The sequence below is a fragment of the Notamacropus eugenii genome, chromosome 4, assembly GCF_028372415.1.
Source record: "Notamacropus eugenii isolate mMacEug1 chromosome 4, mMacEug1.pri_v2, whole genome shotgun sequence".
In the NCBI taxonomy this organism is placed as follows: domain Eukaryota; kingdom Metazoa; phylum Chordata; class Mammalia; order Diprotodontia; family Macropodidae; genus Notamacropus; species Notamacropus eugenii.
In genome coordinates this window covers 288,520,944-288,539,523 of record NC_092875.1, presented here as the reverse complement: position 1 = coordinate 288,539,523, position 18,580 = coordinate 288,520,944, and the positions used below count along the sequence as shown (strand labels likewise).

Sequence of the window (18,580 nt, the reverse complement as noted above, 5' to 3'; positions counted from 1 at the left end):
GAATAACTAATTCTCCTCATTTATAGACTTGGTCATAAAGCACTTAGAATGCTTTCTTTCTTCAGTCCTTTAAAAATGACAAAACTGCTTAAGAGTAGTCACAATAATTAACTAATTAAGTAATTAATTAATCTCTGCCTTTCACTAGAAAGCCTTAACAAACTCTCAATCTCACTCTTTTTCAATATGCATTAACTAGCCTCTAAATGATCTGTTCAGATCTGTTCTACATCTCCTTTAACTTTCTTGGAAGGGGGGAAACCTGTTTTTTTTTTCAGTATACGGAATGATAAAAGGAACCAGAGTAATTTTCTAACTTTCTTAAGTGAATATTTTTGGGATATCTAGTTTCTAAGACTGGCAATTCTCTGTAACCATTTGCCATATAAATCATTTTTTTGTAAATAGATGCATATTTCATAAGTATCACAGGAATTTGCTATTCAAAGTAGTCCTATGACAACACGGTGTTCTTCACAACCATGTGACCACATCACTACATTTATAATCATTGCTAACCAAAAGAATATATTAATATTCTGTTTCATTCAATAAATTAGAAATAAAACAAATTTTAAAAAATATTCTATCTTATATACAGAGATAGGGACCGGACCTGTGATTTCATTGCTTAAGCAAAGTTTTAGATTAGGAAACTGCCTTCACCAATGCAGATCAGTCACTAAGCATTCATTAAGCACTGACAGTGTCCCAGGCACTGTGCTAGTCCCTGCGTCTTCTCTGCATTCTTAGAGAGTTGCTTGGGACAATGAACGGTCAAGGCATTCTCCCAGGGTCACACAAACATTTCAGTATCTCCCAACATGGAAATGGTAGTTTATGAAGAGTCATCAATTATACAAAGAAGATGGAAGCCTATGTGACAGATACAGGGCCTGACCACTGCTGAACTTTTCTGCATAATCCTTAAGTATGATACAACTGTAAACATGCATAGGCCAGTAAATCAATCTGCAAAATTAAGTTTCCATTACAATTTATAGAGCATGTACTGGAATAAGGTCTGATTTAAGTCTAATTTCCCTTTTGATATATTATATATCTAACATACAATAAAGAATGGCAGGAAAGCAACTCTGTTTACATCATCATTTTCTTTATAGAAATATTTGTTTATTGGGGAGTTTTTAATTTCTGTGAAAGTCTTCCTTCTGCTTTGGTTAGAGCAACAGGAAAGTTTTGACAGATTTACTTCCCATTATGACATGAAAGAAACTTCTTCCCGTATGCATCTCAGAAATTCACTTGGAATTGAAAATCTTAAAAGGGGGGATTTCCTTACAAGATAGAAATGAATGCTGATAACATTGTATATGGCATTTATATAATGTTTACTATGTGCCAGGAACTGTACTAAGTGTTTTACAATGATTATATTATCTCATTTGATCCTCACAACAAGCTTGGGAGGTAGATGCTATTATTAGCTCCATTTTACAGATGAGGAAACTGAAGCCAACAGTTTAAGTGACTTGCATGAGGTTATACCCTACTAAGTGTCTGTGGTCACATTTGAACTCAGGTCTTCCTGACTCCATGACCAACACTCTATCCATTGTGCCATTTAGCTGCCCGAAATTAACAAATTTAGGTCTGCACCTAAATTAACAAAAACAACAGTATAAAATTCAACATTTGCAGAAAATTGAAACATTTGTGGAAGGGAAAATGATTAGTTTACTACTGACTCTGATTGGATCCCAAGCTTTTATTACTCAATTACTTTGGCAGGGAGTGGGAGGGAATACTGAAGTTAACTATAGTTCATGAATTTCTAATCTTTTTGCTACAGTGATTCCTTAGCTTTAACACAATCTGAAGTACAAAATTGCAAAATAAAACATACTTATTTCTTGGTAACCATACTCTGGAACTGCACAAATAGGTGAAGGGAAAAGCTCAGCAATAACTTTCAATAACTAAGCTATTTTGGCTATATCTATCAGATTTATGCCATATGTTATACAATGAGATGAAGATATATAACCTGTGAGTATTAATCTAAGCAATGAAAATCTAAAATATAATTTTAATATTATAATATAAATATTACATATAATTATGATGTGATATAATAAGAGGCTAGAAAATTCAAGAAAGCAGATACACTTAAAAGCACTGGTAAATTCCAGTGCTAGTATATTTCTATACTTTTCACTTCTCTTCATAAATATAACAAGATACAGGATCTTCTTGAATCAAGATTTAAACAAACTAAATCAAAGAGGTACTTTAGGTGGGGCTCAACAGAAAGATACAGTCAACTCACTGTACTTTGTTTAATACCTAATAGTGGTACAATTTTATTAATGTAGCATTTATAGTAAATATTGCTGTGAAAGTTGCCCCTGATTTACAAATGGGAGGCATTATTAAAGCTAATTTGCAAGTTGGGTGTTTGGAAAATGGAACATACATTTTTCATACACACGATGCTATTAAAATACTGCATGCTTGCAATTAAAAATAATAACCAATGGTAGTATCACATTTTTCTTTTAGAAATAAAAAAATATATGCAGACCTATAAAATACTTTAAAAACCAACACACATTCCACAGTACCACAGAATATAACTAGTCTAAGTTTAATGGGAAATCACTTAGATTCATACTTATTGTATTAGCCTTTAAATACCACTGAGATGAAGGAAGTGGGAGAGGGTGAGGATCAGGAAACTCTATACCAAAGGGTGAGGAGAGGGTACTTGAAAGTTGAGAAAACAGTAAAGTAGATAGCAATCCAAAAAGGTGGTTTTATTATTTGTTTCCCTTTCTCTCTGGAGCCAAGATATCACTTTACTCTCCAAAAGTATGAAGAATTTTTAGCAATGATCAGAAGTGTGGTTAGCCAGATGAACCGAAAAAGTCATGTGGGAATCAAAGGGATCAACAATGGTTAGTATGAATAAGAATTCTTTGCAGCAGGGATGTTAGGGAGAAGAGAGGCAGGGAGAGGAGGAAATGGAATTTTTATTCTGGAGAATGGAAGGGATCTGTAAGCAGATCACTCTACCTTGTGAGTATGAATTCATAGGTGAAAAGAGGGACAACAGGGAAGACAGATGAATATAAGATATACCATGAGCAAAGTCTAAAGGCATTAGAATTCAGTGTATTGATACAGTTCCACAGCAGAGGAGACTATGCATAGAGATTGTATGGTTTGTCCTTCATTCTCAAGGAGGAAGGACCATGACACCAGGAAGATGATGACATGACTTGCAATTCAATTGGATTTGAGTGAGTGAGGACTGTGCAAAGCCTCACTTTCTCCTCCAGAGCCATCTGGGTCCAGTGGCCAGATACAGATCAGGATGACTAGAGATGACCCAGCATACATGGGTTAGGGGAGGGGCAGGACTATGAAAGGACTGGACTCATTGGATAGGAAAAGTTTGCCTATCTAGCAGAGAAGTTTGAGCATGAAATAGGAGGCAATAGGGTATTGCTAAAGATTTTTCAGCAGAGGAATGAATCAGATCTGTGGATAAGAGTCTGACCTTTCACTCTCATGTATAACCTTGAGGATGTCACCTTCTGGGACCTCAGCTGCCTTACCTATAAAGTGAGGAAGATGAACAAGACTATTTCTAAGGTGGCTCTAGCTTTAATGATATTGGAGTCATCAGTCTCTTGTTAACAGATTCTTTAAAGTCCAACTCAAATGCTATCTCTTCCCTGAAATCTTGTCTGGTCACCCCAGGCAGCAAAACACTGCCTTTCTTGTGCCACATGCACCATCTTAGACCTCACCACAGTACCTGATTTTGTAGCTCTCTGATACCACCTTGAATACGGTGTATGTGCTTTATTTCCCTAATAGATGAACACCTTGGCACAGAGACCATGACTTATGTCAACTCTCTATTTCCCCTAGTGTCTAGCTAAGTGCTTTCCATAGTGGAGAGAGGGGAAATCAACATTTATTAAGGATTTCCTATGTCCCAGGTACTGTGATAAACACTTTAAAAATATCATCTCATTTGATCCTCTCAACAGCCCTGGGAGGGAAGTGCTGTTATCATCTTCATTTTACAGTTGAGGAAACCAAGGTGATGTTACCTGCTCAAGGTCACACAGCTAGTAAAAGTCTAAGGTTAGATTTAAATTCAGGTCTTCCTGACTCCGGGCCAAGATCTCTAGCCACTGTACCACCTTGCTGCCAGCTGTCATCTACCTGAACAGAGCTGTTACTTTGGAAATGTGTGTTGGATTGATGCATTTTTCTCTGCCCTATACATATTGAGGTCTATTTTTCTTTAGATTATGCAAGAGTTTTAGAAATTCCACGAGTGGCAAATAATCTTGACCCAGAACAATGAAAATGAAAACCAGTTCCAGTGTTCTAAGTCTCTCTTATTCTTTTTTTACTCATAAAACTTACAAAATTATGTTCTGTTTAATAGGATAAATTATGATTTTCATTACAACAAATAAAGGATGATAAGAATCCCTTCTGCTCTCTTTCTCTCTCTATCTATACATTACAACACACTTAGACATACGTTAATCTCTCATTTAAACCTTGAAGTTATCAATCCCCATTTACACAGATGAGTAATGTAATCTCCCAAGGTCAGAGTGTTTGTGGACAGCTTTGGAGTTCTTCAGCTTTCTAGGGCAGTGAGGTTCCCATCATCCCATTGTTCTGTATTGCATCAGCATGTAGCCAGCAGGACAAGGTAGACACAGTGGTGTTGCATGGGAAGTGAGCTGTAGCCACTCATCCTTTTTTGTCACTTTGGATCCAGTGCTTTCTTACTCTCTCATTTTCTGCTATTTCATGATATGAAAGCACAAGTAACCAAACTCTCCCATTTTACCCTCAGACACAAAGTGAATGCAAAATAAATAGATGGCATTTTATAATGTGAAGCTGTTATCTTTTGGGGAAAAGGATCTAAGGAGGAGAGAGGAAAGGTTTCAGGACAATATGTATTTTTTTCCTATTTTGCACTGTACTTTTCAGTGTTGGTATATAGGTATTAGTGGAGGCATGTTCTATAGCTTTAAGAGAATGAGTCTAACATGTTATCTGAATTTACCTGCTTTCGCATTACATCTGTAGCTTGCATGATGTATCGGGGGGGTAGTCCATGACTTCTGGCCAGAATGATAGCCTGCTCCAGAGTAACACTCAGAGTGCATCTGTGGGCAAAGACAAAGGGGAATAAAGTGTTACATACAGTCACAAAAACACAGTATCTAGACTTTCCAAAAAGCATCCTGGAATCTCATTCCACATAGTGCCACCTACTTATCTAAGACACATGCAAACATCCATATAAAATATAAATATAACATACGAACACACACACACACAGAGCTGTGTAGCTATCTTTATATTGAACTTACTATGTACTACGTACACAGTGACTATAACCAGTCCCGAGGCTGAGTGCTTTGTAATTATTATCTCATTTGATCCTCAAAACAATCCTGGGAAGCAGGTACTATAATTATCTCCATTTTATAGTTGGGGAAACTGAGGCAAACAGGTTAAGTGACTTGTCCAGGGTCATATAGCTAGCAGGAATTTGAGGCTAGATTTGAACTCAGGCTTCCTTGACATTTGGCCTAGGGCTCCATCCACTGCTCCACTTGATGGCATATGTACATTTATTTAGGCATATGTTCACACACACACATATACATATATATATGTACATATAATATGCCAATATAATATATAGAGTATATATGTATGTGCATGTGTATATATGTATACATATACATATATACCCCAAAGTATAATGATTATAGGCAACATTATTTAATATTTAAATAGTGCTTAAACTGAAGCAAACAGATGTTAAGTGAATTGCCCAGGTCATGCCTGAATTTAATTCAAGTCTTCCTGACTCTAATTTTAGTGCACTATCAACCACAACACATTTCCTTTACATAGAAATTATTGCAATAAAGTTCTACTTCATTTTAACACAGCATTTTTATTTTTTAAGTATCAAGTATTTTTTTCATTAAACTCTACCTCCCACTACTATGAGAGACAAAAAAATCCCTAAATACATATTTATATAGTTCAGCAAAACAAATTCGCACACTAACTATGTATAAACACACACACACACAAATATACCTTTCTGTATTTTAAGTTCATCAGAAGGGAGAGGCATGTTTTATCTTCAGTTTTTGGACAGGCAGAATTATGGGCTACTTGTAGCCCATGTGCTGCATGTCTGACCCTGTTTTCCCTTAGCCCAGTCAACATTCATATTTTCATTTTTAATCATATTTGCCAGTGTAACAGGTGGAGGGTAGAACTTCAAAGATGATTTAATTTGTGTTTTGCCAATGTCAGTGATTTAGAATATTTTTCAAATGACCATTGAAGCTTCCATTTTTTCTTTGAAAACTATTGGTATCTTTAAAATATTTATTTATTAGGTAATAGATCTCAATCTTATAAATCTGAATCAGTGATTTATATATCTTGGAAATGAGATATGTATCAGAGAAACTTGTTGCAAAGATTCCCCCCCCCAGTAACCCATTTCCCTTTGAATTTTTACTTTAAGTGTTCTAAAAAGAACTTTTAAGTTTCACACCATTAAAATTATCCATTTTATCTTATGTGATATTCTTGATCACTTTTGTCATGAATAATTCTCCTATACATTAATCTAAAAGTAATTTCTTCCTTCTACCTCTAATGTATTTAAATGGGTCCTTTTATATCTAAGTCATGTATCCTTTTGGAGTTCATATTGGTATAGTATAAGGTTTAAGTCGAAACCTAATTTCTTCCAGATGTCTGTCCAGTTTTCACAAAAGTTTTTGTTAAATAGTAGATATTTCCCCTAACAATTGAGAGGGGGTGTCTTTGGGTTTATGAAAGACCATGTTACTGTATTTGTTTGATTCTAAATATTTTGTTCCTAATCTGTTCTGATGATCTGTCTCTGTCTCTGTCTCACTCACCAGTAGCAAATCATTCTTAATGATTACTGCTTTGTAGTACAGTGTAAGATCTGGTACAGAGAGACTCATTCTTCCCCCAATTTTTATTACTGACCTTGAGACCCCTGAACATTTGATCCTCCATATACATTTTATGATTTTTTTTTTGCTATATAAAATATTCTTTTAGAGTTTTATTGGCATGGCATTAAATATTATATTTATTGCATTAATACATCACTTTCACTATATTGGCTCAATTTTCTACAAATATTTAGGCCTATCATTATTTCTGTTTATTTCTGCAAATGATTTAACTAGTGCCTGAATGAATGCTGGAAGACACACTTCTGAGTAATTTTTTTAGCTTCTACAGTTATTTTAATCTTTCTAGCTCTTCTTGCTGAGTGAATGTGTATACACATTGTACATGTATATAATTTACACATATGTACATATACATATGTGTGTATACAAATGTTGGTGGTTTTCTCCTATATCCTGAAATTTTACTGTTGTTCATTATTTCCATAAATTTTCAGTTAAGATGCTAGGGTTCTCTAAGTATAAAATATTAACTGCAAAAAAGTGATTTTTTTTGCCAGTTATGTTCCCTGAATTTCTTTTTTGTCTTATTGCTAGAGAGCATGTCCGTTGTCATGTTAATTAGTAACAGTGTTCATGAGAATTCTGCTTCATTCTTGATCTTCTTGGAAAGGTTTATCACTTCTTTTGAATTTAGATGCATGCTATTTGCTAATCTATCCTTACAATTTCTAAAATACTTTAAAATAAAAATGAGCCTCTTTTGTATCTGTTGATATAACCATATGTTTTTATTATGTATATTATTAACACAACTTGTTATATTTCTAGTTTTCCTTATTTTGAGCCAACCCTATATTCCTGGTATAAACCCAACTTGGTCAAAGTGGGTTGTGTAATACAGTGTTGCAGTTAACTTTTTAATATAATAAATATTTGTATATTTGTGTTATATTTAAAATTTTTATATATAATTAAATATATTTTATTAAATATAAATTTAAAAAAATATTTGTATAATTTAAAATATTTGTACAAATATTCATTAAGGATATTGGTTTATAGTTTTCCTTTTCTGTTTTATCTTTCCCTGATTTAGGTTTGGAGACCATGTGCTTATATTACAGAAAAAATAAGGATTCTCTTTTTTTCTTGTTATTGCAAAAAGTTTATGGAATATTGAATTAATTGTTTCTCTAATATTTCATAGGATCCAATTAGGAATTCATCTGATGCTGAATTTTTTCCCACTTTATCACTTGTTCAGCTTATTTTTCTAATGAGTTATTTAAATTGCTTTTGTCTTCAGCAATCATCATTTCAGTTATCTACTAGGTCCCAGGTATTAAGCTAGGATACAGAGACAATATGCAAGAGTGAAATGTTTTATGTTGTCAAAGAAAAAGCCATTAGTTAAGATCAAAATATAAAAGTCAACAGTAATGCCACTACACAATGAAATATATTTCAATTGGAGATAAGAAAATTTACTGGACATTCAAATGCCTTTAACAAATATATCATAAATGAGGATTAAGAAGAGACTAACCTAGACATTTCGATTCAAAACATTAATGAATTAAGATTTAACCAAGATTATAATGTTCTCTATGCCACTTTTGTTCTCAGATAACATCTTACAGAGATTTTACAACTTATAAAAGGATGGCCCCATGTTCACCATTCATTTTTGCATTTTAAGAAGTTTGTAGTTATTTGTAATTTATTTGTAAAACTACAAAGAAACTTCACTCACTCATTATTAAGTAAAGAGTAAAATTTGGTGCTATAAATAAAGCTATTTTAGAACTATCTGGGAGTATGTATTTACTATTGCACCAAATATACACTATTATACCAAACCTAAATAAGGCCTTTTCATGTGGTATGTGCCCCTATACAAAGACTCCAAGGAAAGTGAGAGACTTGGATTCTAGCATGTATAAGGGATTAGTTTCCTTTCTTCTTTCTCTTCAGACTTTCTCTGAAAGCACCTTCATTCAAATTTTTCATTATTTCGTATTTTTCACCTATAGTTCCAATTTGTTCCTTTAATGTAAAAATGTCTTTTGTCTTATCCTCTAAAGTGGTTCCTTGAAATTGTGCCACCTGTACTATCACCTCTGGGCAGATAAGGCAAGGGAATCTGGAACTGTGATTTCTTCTTTTTGAGCAACTCCAGGTGGGGTAATTCCCTCTGCAACCGTATATCAGCAGCTCATCTGTTAACTTAGGGTCTTAGAGAGTTGTCTGGAGCATTTGGCGCACAAATGAGTTCACCACTGTCATACAGGTGATATAGGTTAGAGGCAACATTCATATTTACGTCTTCCTGACGCCAAGGCCAATGCTATAGTCAATATTTCATGCCCCTTCTCATTGTTCATATAATTCTGTTTCTCTGGTAGATATGAGTAGCTTTTGTTACTTCATCTCTTACTTTTTCATTCCTTTGATAAACCTTTCGTCTTTCTATGTTTCTCCACCTCCCCAATTACCTTCCTCAGCTCCCTTGCTTTGATGGTATTTTACTCAAGTGATCACATTAGGTTACATTTATGTAAATGTAAGCACTTTTTCTTCAAGGATTCGTGATTTTTCAGTACTAATATTCTCTTTTATGTTGCTGATTATCACCCTCTCTGACTTAATAAGATGGTCTTTATGAGCTGCTGGGACCCAAAAGTTCCATTACTTTATATGGTTAATCTCTCATCCTGAGTTTCTCCAAACTTAATCTGGTCCTTGGACAACAGATGAACAATTGAGTCCTTACTCTAATTCTTTACAATTTGGTAGGGTCTGGCAGAGCTTATTTTCTGTATCCACAGCTTTCAAAAACCCATCGCTACATCCATACCATGATAAGTCCCCAATAAAAAGCTTTCCTGAAGAATGTATGAAATACATATAAATATCATTAGCTGTGCAATCTTAGTACAAAAGTTTATCTAAGCCATACAGAAGAACGTTACAATGATGCATTTCTCAAAGTGGGTAGAGTTGAAACATTTTGCTGTCACATTAAAAATAGCCTGACAACTTTCCACTGTATTCATAGGAGTAATCAATTATTTTCTTATGAATAACATGTTAAGTTTCATTGGCTGTTCAATGGCTTGAGTAGCAGCCTTCAAATTAGATTTTCAGAGGCACTCATCTGAAACTCTTAACGACACCCTAATGGGTCAGTATTTTATAATTAGCTGCTAATAGAATATGTTCTGTGTGCCAATAGCAAGTACAGTCTGTCAATCTGACATGATTGATATTGCTTTTTTTTATGTGCATGAGGTAAAATAAATACTAACAGGCATCAAGAAGTAGAATTGAAGCTTAATAAAAAAAATAATTTCCCCTAAAATTATTTAATTGCCAGCTTCTGTAAAAGAACACAGTTTTTTTCCTCCTCAAACTAGGATAGTCTCTAATATTTCAGTTTGAAATCTCTGTAGACTAAAATTTCAGTCATTAGAAACCATTAAGTTGAAGCTGAAAGAATAAGAGAAAATCTTCACTTTTTCCCTAAATTCACTGAAATATATTTCTGGTATCCTGATAGAAGGATATGCTTCCTTTCTCTGTTTGTAATAAGCACTTGCTCATTGCAAAGTTTTAACTAGAATTCAAATTTTTAAAAATCTATTTTCTTCATTTGTTTCTACTGATTTATTCCTTTGGGCCAAGGTATGAAAAACCTTGCAGCTTCATTATTCAGCACTATGGCAGATTATCTTTGTAGCATAAGAAAGAAAAATATGCTCTTGAGTGCCACCTGACTTTTTTTTTTTTTTTTGCAAAGGTGTTATTTCAAAAAAGGACTATGGCCCAGGATGAGAAATCACTAGGAGCAGGGTTTTGCTCTCTGCCTCAGCACATCAAAATGCAGCTCATTTAGAATTAATAATACCTGCAAAAATGATGCTGCTAACAGAAACTCTATTTGAAATTGGATAAATTTCTTTGGATTTGTGCTATTGTGCTTCCATCTGCAGTTTATCAAAGTGGCAGCGATGATGCCCTCTTTCACAGAGTAACTGCCATGGAGACTTGTTTTCCAATCCATTCAAAATGTAATTTTTGAAATAATCTCAACCAGTGTCAAATGTTAGGAGAAAGTTAGGGAAATGTCAAGAAATACTGCCCCCAAATCAAGGTCAAATCCTGACCTTAATAATATCACACGGAAGTCAGAAATGAAACTGAAATTAAAAATCTTAAAGGCTTGCAGTCCTCCCAGCACTCAGTTTCCTTGGCTCATGAGCTTTTATACATCTTCTCAACTATTTCATTGTGAAAACTGAGTGGAAAAACCCAGCACTTGAAGAAATCATTTCAAATTCTATCAGTCTCTGGAAGAATCTTGGTCCACAAACCAGCAAGCAAATGGCTTTTCAATGATGCATGAATGTGGTACTGGCATCAGATGTTACCAGAGCATTTTTTCATTTTCCAGGAACTCCCTCAAAACTAAATTACAAAGACTTAATTTAAACATATATACGTATAGGAAAGGAGAAGTATCATGTAGGTATGGAAGCATATTTGCACACCATTACATGGTTTATAAATTATATTCTGATGTGTATGCTTATAAAAGGCACATCACATTTTTCTTACATATTGGACATTTATCAGACTATGGTAATGCAATGGGAAAGTAATGTCATACTCTATACAAGTTTGCCATCTTAAACTTCAGAAAGTAACATATAAACTTTATTAGCCATAAGAGATAATAGAGAAGGATTCAGTGATTATGTATCATGGAGAAAGATAGTATAGCATTGTTTGAAGCTCTGAGGCTCTTTCCAATTGTGTGTCCTAATTGCTGGTCATCTGAATTTATTTTCTTTTTAAGGGACAGATATATAGAGAGGTATTGACATAAAAATGACTTCCCTTAGCAGCATTCTATGGAATTGTGGTGTACCTTATCATATGAATAGGGGTTTTATGAGAAAATTCCTAAGTACTGATCCTTTTTTTCTATAAAATATTCACTTTGAAATTATATGTGTGTATATATATGTATACAACATATATACACATACATACATATATATCTGGTCAGAAATATCTGCTTTTTGGATAAAGCTGGTATGGGGGAAAAAGGCCTCTCTTTTGCTTTAAAATTTCCCTGAATTCCGTTTCTCCAGGGACAATTGTAATCCCATAAATCAGCTTTTATGGTTTCTATCAATATCCAGGGCTAGTGCATTCTATTTACAAATTGATAACTGGAAAAATAAGTAGCATTGATATAGCACTTACTATTTGTCAGGCATTGTGCTAAGTGCTTTACAAATAAATGTTTGTTCCTTTTGATCCACACAACAACTCTGAGAGGTAGGTGCTATTATTAGCACCATTTTTGGAATGAGGAAACAGAGGCAAACAGCAGTTGAGTGACTTACCCAGGGTCACACAGATAGTAAAGTGTATGGAGTCAACTCCAGTTTTCCAAACTCCAGGCCTGATATTTCCCCATTTAGCTGCCCAAAATTAGTTTAGGAAAATGTACCCCAGTGTATGTCAAGTGTGAACTCTTATGCAAAAGAATAACAGAAGCTATGTTAATGTCATGAATTATAGTGTTCTTGATAATCACAATTTACCATATATAGTGCTATAATATTTACAAATAAAAACTTATCTTTATTCATTTATTCATTGGTCTATATAGTTTAACCATTGGATGCCATCAGTAGAGGGATTCTCAGTGTGGAAATGCTACTAATACAGATTAGTAACTCATCTACAATTTAGTGTTAGAGAGTTGCCAGGCACACAGGGAAAATACATGACTCACCTAAGAGACTCCCTCATGTATTACAGACAGAACATAAGCCTAGGATTTTTTGACTTCAAGGCTGGCAGTCTCTTTGCTATACCATGCTGAACCTTGAATATTTATATAATGTGTTAAAATTTACAAAGCATTTTGCATATATTATTTCATATTAGTCGCAAAACAATTTTGTGAGGGAGGTCCTAGAAGTAGTATTATGTTCATTTTGCAGATGAATAAGCAGAGACTCAAAAGAATTTATGTGACTTTTTCATGCTCATATAGCTAGTGTGTGTCAGAGATGGACCTTAAGTCCAGGTGCACAGGGACTTAGTACAATGATGCCACCACTGGATCATGTAATCTTTCTTCTATCTTATATTCATTATCTCGTTTGATCCTCACAACAGACCTGTAGTGCAAGTTTTGCCGATAAAGAAACTGAGGCTCAGAGAACATGAGATATTTGCCCCTGTACTCGTCTAGTAAGTGTCAGAGCCAAGATCTGAAACCAGGTTTCTACTGACCCCAAGTTCACCATTCTTTTCATTCTACCACATGTTATTAAAATCATTTTGAGAGAAGAGTGAAATGTAACATGGGAAAGAAATGTAAAATTTTAAGGTTGTGGAGGGTCCTTATCACATCCCTACCTCACCTCAAGTGCATGCTTAATATAGAAATCTCTATCCCTTGATTCCTACTGACTTCCTGACAATGAATAAAAATCTAATAGCCTCATTTAAATTTTACCTTAATATCATGTTTGAATTTTAATTTACTTATATAAAAATGTTGAGTTTTCTGCAGCCTAGAAAAAACATCATTTTTTACTAACCAGTCCAAATGGGGTTCCTTCCCTTCCTTTCACTTCCATTCCCTTCTTTTCACACAACCTTAAAACTACTGCACTCTGAAGCTCATACATTGGAGGACAATAGCCTCCTGCCTAAGGGCTGGCTTCTGCATCCTCCTGGCTTAAGACTGATTATCAATAGTAACTATTTTTGTTTCCCTCCTAGCCTGATGTTTTTTTCTATGCCTCACTAAAGGAGCCATGCCCTGGCTACTTCTTGAAGAGGCCTATCCACAGAATGGATGCTACCTCACCTTAAGTGAGTTCCTGAATAGACCTTGACCTAAAGGGGCCAAGGTCTCCCATTGCATCCTGGGTCATCTCCAGTCATCGTGATGACTATCTGGTCACTGGATGCAGAAGGCTCCAGAGAAGTGACAGTGGTGACCTGCACAGCTGTCCTTTACTCAAAACAAAGTCAAGTGCATGTCATGTCATTATTTCTCTGATGGCATGTCTTCTTCAGCAATGAAGGATGAACACAACACAACAACAATAACATAAGGGTAATAAAATAAATAATAGGAATTGTTATCTGTTATTGGTTAGAAGGTCATTGGTCAGTTAGGTGGTGTAGTGGATAGAACATAGACCCAGAATTAGAAAAACTCATCTTCCTGAGTTCAAATCTGGCCTCAGACACCAGCTGTGTGACCCTAGGCAGGTCACTGAATCCTGTTTATCTCAGTTTCTCAGCTGTAAAATGATCTGGAAAAAGAAATGGCAAACCACTCCAGTACCTCTGCCAAGAAAAATCCAATTGGGGTCACAAAGAATTGGACGTGATTGAAATGACTGAGCAGCAACAAGGAAGGTAGATGGCATTCTGCAAAGCTGATCTATTGGATGTGTATATGGTATACTTCTGTAATAATAACAATGTGATATTCTGGACTATGGTTTAATTTGGTATATATTCCCAAGGGCACTAATTTGACAGAACTATATATCTGTAATGATATTAGTAATTTCCCAATAGAAAGTAGAAAGAAATCATCGATTTTTGTTTATAACTGACAAATCTTCTTGGTATATTTTTAATCTAAATAGTTTCCATGCCAACAAAAAAGTGTCAAATTATAATACTGAGTGGAATGTACAGGTAAATAGATAAAATTTAGTAATCAATTTAAAAAATTATTTGATTTATCATTATTCAGAATAATATTGAGCTATTCTTGCCACCTGTTTATTTGTCTTAGCTCTAACCTACAAAAATATCTGTGTAAAAGAGCACTTGCTCATTTATTTCCAATGATTAATATTAAAATTATTTCATTATTTAGCTTTTTCTAAAATTGACATGAAAAATTAACAATGTACTCATAAATTGGCAGAAAGAACTTAGGAAGTACACACTACTTTCATTTTTTACCCTTCTTTAAAGAAAAATGTTGCCTGGATACTCTTTTCTAGGTTATCTCCTGGACACCAACTCCCCATCACCAAATGCCAATTAACACTTGCAACTGGATGTCCTGTATGAATCTAAAGTTCAACATTTCCAAAATAGAACTTCTTTCTTTTTCTCCAAACTTACTTTCCTCCCAAAATTCTCTCTTCTTGTCAAGGGCACCACTATCCATTCAGTCACTCAGTTTGTAACCTTCCTGTTATTGTCTGTCTTTCTCTCTGTCTATCTGTCTCTATCCCCCTTTCAATTTCCAACCAGTTGTTGGAATGCTAACATTTCTTTCTCTATAATATCTCTCACATAAGTTGCCTTCTTTCTACCCACAACTACCATCTGAGTTCACGAACTCATCATGTTTTCATTGGACTTTTGCACAGCCTTTTAATTGAACTCCCTTCCTCAATTCTTTCCCCAATTCAAACCATCCTCCATAGAATTCCCACACTGATTTCCTAAACCATAGGTCTGATCATGTCACCACTCTACTCGATAAATAGTTCGAATGGTCCAAAGGTTCCTTATTAACTCCGGGATTAAATATAAATTCTTCTGTTTGTCATTTTAAATTTTTCACAACTTGAACAGTTTTTATTTTTTCCAGTCATTTATGTCACTCCCCTTCACTCTCTCCATAATCCAGCTCTTCTGGTCCACATTCTGTTTCTTATGTTTCACTTCCCATTTCTGGGCCTTTGAGTTGACTCTTCCCTACACTTGGAATGCTTTCCCTTCTCAAGTCTAACTTTTAGAATCTCTGGTTTTTTTTGGTTTGTTCTTTTTTTCTTTTCTTTTTCAAGAGAATCAACTCCAGCAACTCTCAACAGTATTCCTTTTCTGGTCTCCAGATCTGCACTTAATTAATGATTCCTGATTGGTCTTTAAAAAAACAAACAAAACACAGCTGAACTTCCCAATGACATCTCTCCCATAGCAACAGAATCCATCATTGTAACAAGTAAGTTCAGTCAAGCAAAACAAACAATTTCTTGGACAAATCTGAGAATGCACACCCTCTTTCTGATGCTATCTTTGGCCCCTTCTTTCACAATGAGTGGTAAGCCTTCTCGACCATCAGTTCTCTGACATTCTTAGTGTTCACTACAAACACTTAGATTTCTCAAGTTGCACTGTTCTGAATTTGCAATACTGTTTGGTTTTACAACGTACAGTGCTGTGCCAAATCTCCTTCTTCATCTGTTTACTTCATTTTGTACCAGCCAGTTTATACAAGTTATCATGTTTCTCTGAATTCTTCATATTTATCAGTGAGATATTCCAGTGGAAGGTGCAAGCAGGTCTGGAATAGGACATTGAAACGAGTAGTCTTGAGCAAACAGGATAAAGGAGAAAGCAGGCTGGGGAGAGCATTTATTCTTTATTTGCAATTTTCCTTTATTTCTGTAAACGGTATTTTCCAGTTGTATACATTCCCTTGTTCCCTCAAACTCTTACTTATTGATACAGCTAGCATTTCTAAATCTCTATTAAAAATAAGAGAAAACAGACAGCCCTGTTTCATTGGTTACTAATTATTTCAATTAATTTTTTCATGATATCTCTAGAATTCTGTGGGTATTTATGAATTACATGCATGATGTGATTAGATAAAGGAATTTTGGAGCTCATGAACAAGGAAGTGGAGCACTTGTGAATAAAGGCAAAGTCAAGGCTATAATATGACTATCTCTGTATGTAACTGAGGTAGGCTGATTGGAATAAGTACTTAGTGAATGCTCACTAGCTCCCTCAAATTATCTTTTTTCTCTTGATCATGGCCACTTGTAGAAGGGAGGGGTGGTTCCCAAGCAAGAATACTGTAGTCCTTCACTATCTTTGAGGCTCCACCAAAGAACACCCACATATTTTCTATTGCTGAGCCATGACCATCAACATATGTGACAACTTCAAGTTGTCAATTACTTCATAAGTGGTCTTCAATGATTTCATGCATACGTAAGTCTTGTCAACAGAACCCTATAGGGCTCCTTTTTTCTATTTAGTTTGTAACTTTCAAATGACAATGTTGAAGATGAACAGAAAATGGAACTGGAGATGGAGAGACTGAAAACAAGAATTTGGAACCTGTTATGATCCAAGGTAGGCAGGGAGTTGTGTTAAAAAACCAAAATGATGCTCTACTTATCTACCATATTTAGAGTTCCTATGGAAATCCTTCAAATGAAAGAAGTGGCCTCAAAAAGTTCTTATCGTAGATGCAGCTTCTGTTAAGCCTAAAAGCAGCTCACTGATACACTGGCAAGAATGCCAGATTTGGAGCCAGAGAACCTGAATTTCCATCTTGGCTCATTCATGTAGTACCTGAATGGCCTTGTTCAAATCACTTGTCTTTTCAGGAGTTTCCTCTTCTGTAAAATGAAGGAGTTGGACTTCAAGATCTCTGAGGATCTTTTAGCTTTATATCCAGGAGCTTATGATCCTAAGAAACTGATAGTTAAACCAAGATTTGAAGCACTCTGCATATGCAGGTATGGGTACATGAAAGCTAAGTGAAAGAGGAAAGGAGGAAGCATTTATTTGATGCCTACTATATGCCAGGAATTGTGCTAAGCACTTTATAAATATCTCCTATGATCCTCACAACAAACTTGTGAGATAGGTGATGTTATTATCCTCATGTTAGAGTTGAGGAAACTATGACCCACAGAGGTTAAATGACTTAGTTTGGGTCACATAGTAAGTAAGTCTATGTGGCAGCATCTGAACTCAGGCTTTCCTCATGCTGGGCCCAGTACTCTACTACACCATCTAGATAGATGCCTCAATGAGATATGAAAGTAATAGGGTGGGCATGGGGTCTACGCCTGGCCCTGTGGTGATTATTATTTTGTCAACAGGTGACAACAGATTTTTTGCCAAAAGAAATAGATAGCATACTCATTAAATTTTCAGGTTAAAAAAAATGTTAGAAGGAATCATTACTACATTAGATACTAGACTTTGGGTTGGACCTAGTAAGACAGAATTTATTATGAATAAATATAGCCTAACACTTGGGCTCAAAAATCAGCTTTATAAGAAAAACAACAAAAAACATGTCTAAAGTAGACTACCTCAAAATTAAAAAAAAAAAGATAAGTGGTTTCAGCAGACTGTAATCCCAAAGGAGTATGTGCTGTGATATGGCAAACAAAAGGCTAGTCTTACGTCAGACTATATTGATAAGTGAGTAGTGACCAGGCCTCAGGAGGGGTTAGTGAGATCATACTCTGCCCTTGTCATCCTATATCTGAAATAGTTTTTGTTCTAGAATTCACATTTTAGGTAGCAAACTGATATTCTAGAAAACTTCCAGAGGGGAAAACTCAGAAAAGTGGAAGGAAGGTCAGTTGGATCACAGGACCATAAATGTAGAACTGGCATGGTCCTGAGATAATCAAGTTCAACTACTTCATTTGGCAACTGAAAAAACTGAAGACTGTGGAGGTTGTTTCTTGTACAAGGTCACATATGAAGTATGGTATCAGGATTATCATACAAGTCTTCTGATTCCAGAAATAATAGTGTTTCTA

The 18,580-nt window shown here is 35.0% G+C and overlaps 1 protein-coding gene across 1 annotated transcript in view; it reads right to left on the bottom strand.

Moving 5' to 3' along the window:
* Positions 1-18,580, bottom strand: part of PREX2 (phosphatidylinositol-3,4,5-trisphosphate dependent Rac exchange factor 2) — a 426,568-nt gene that overhangs the window by 24,670 nt on the left and 383,318 nt on the right. Inside the window, exon 38 of the mRNA XM_072604786.1 lies at positions 5,069-5,171. Coding sequence (XP_072460887.1) covers positions 5,069-5,171 — 103 coding nt within the window. The remainder of the gene's footprint in view (positions 1-5,068; positions 5,172-18,580) is intronic.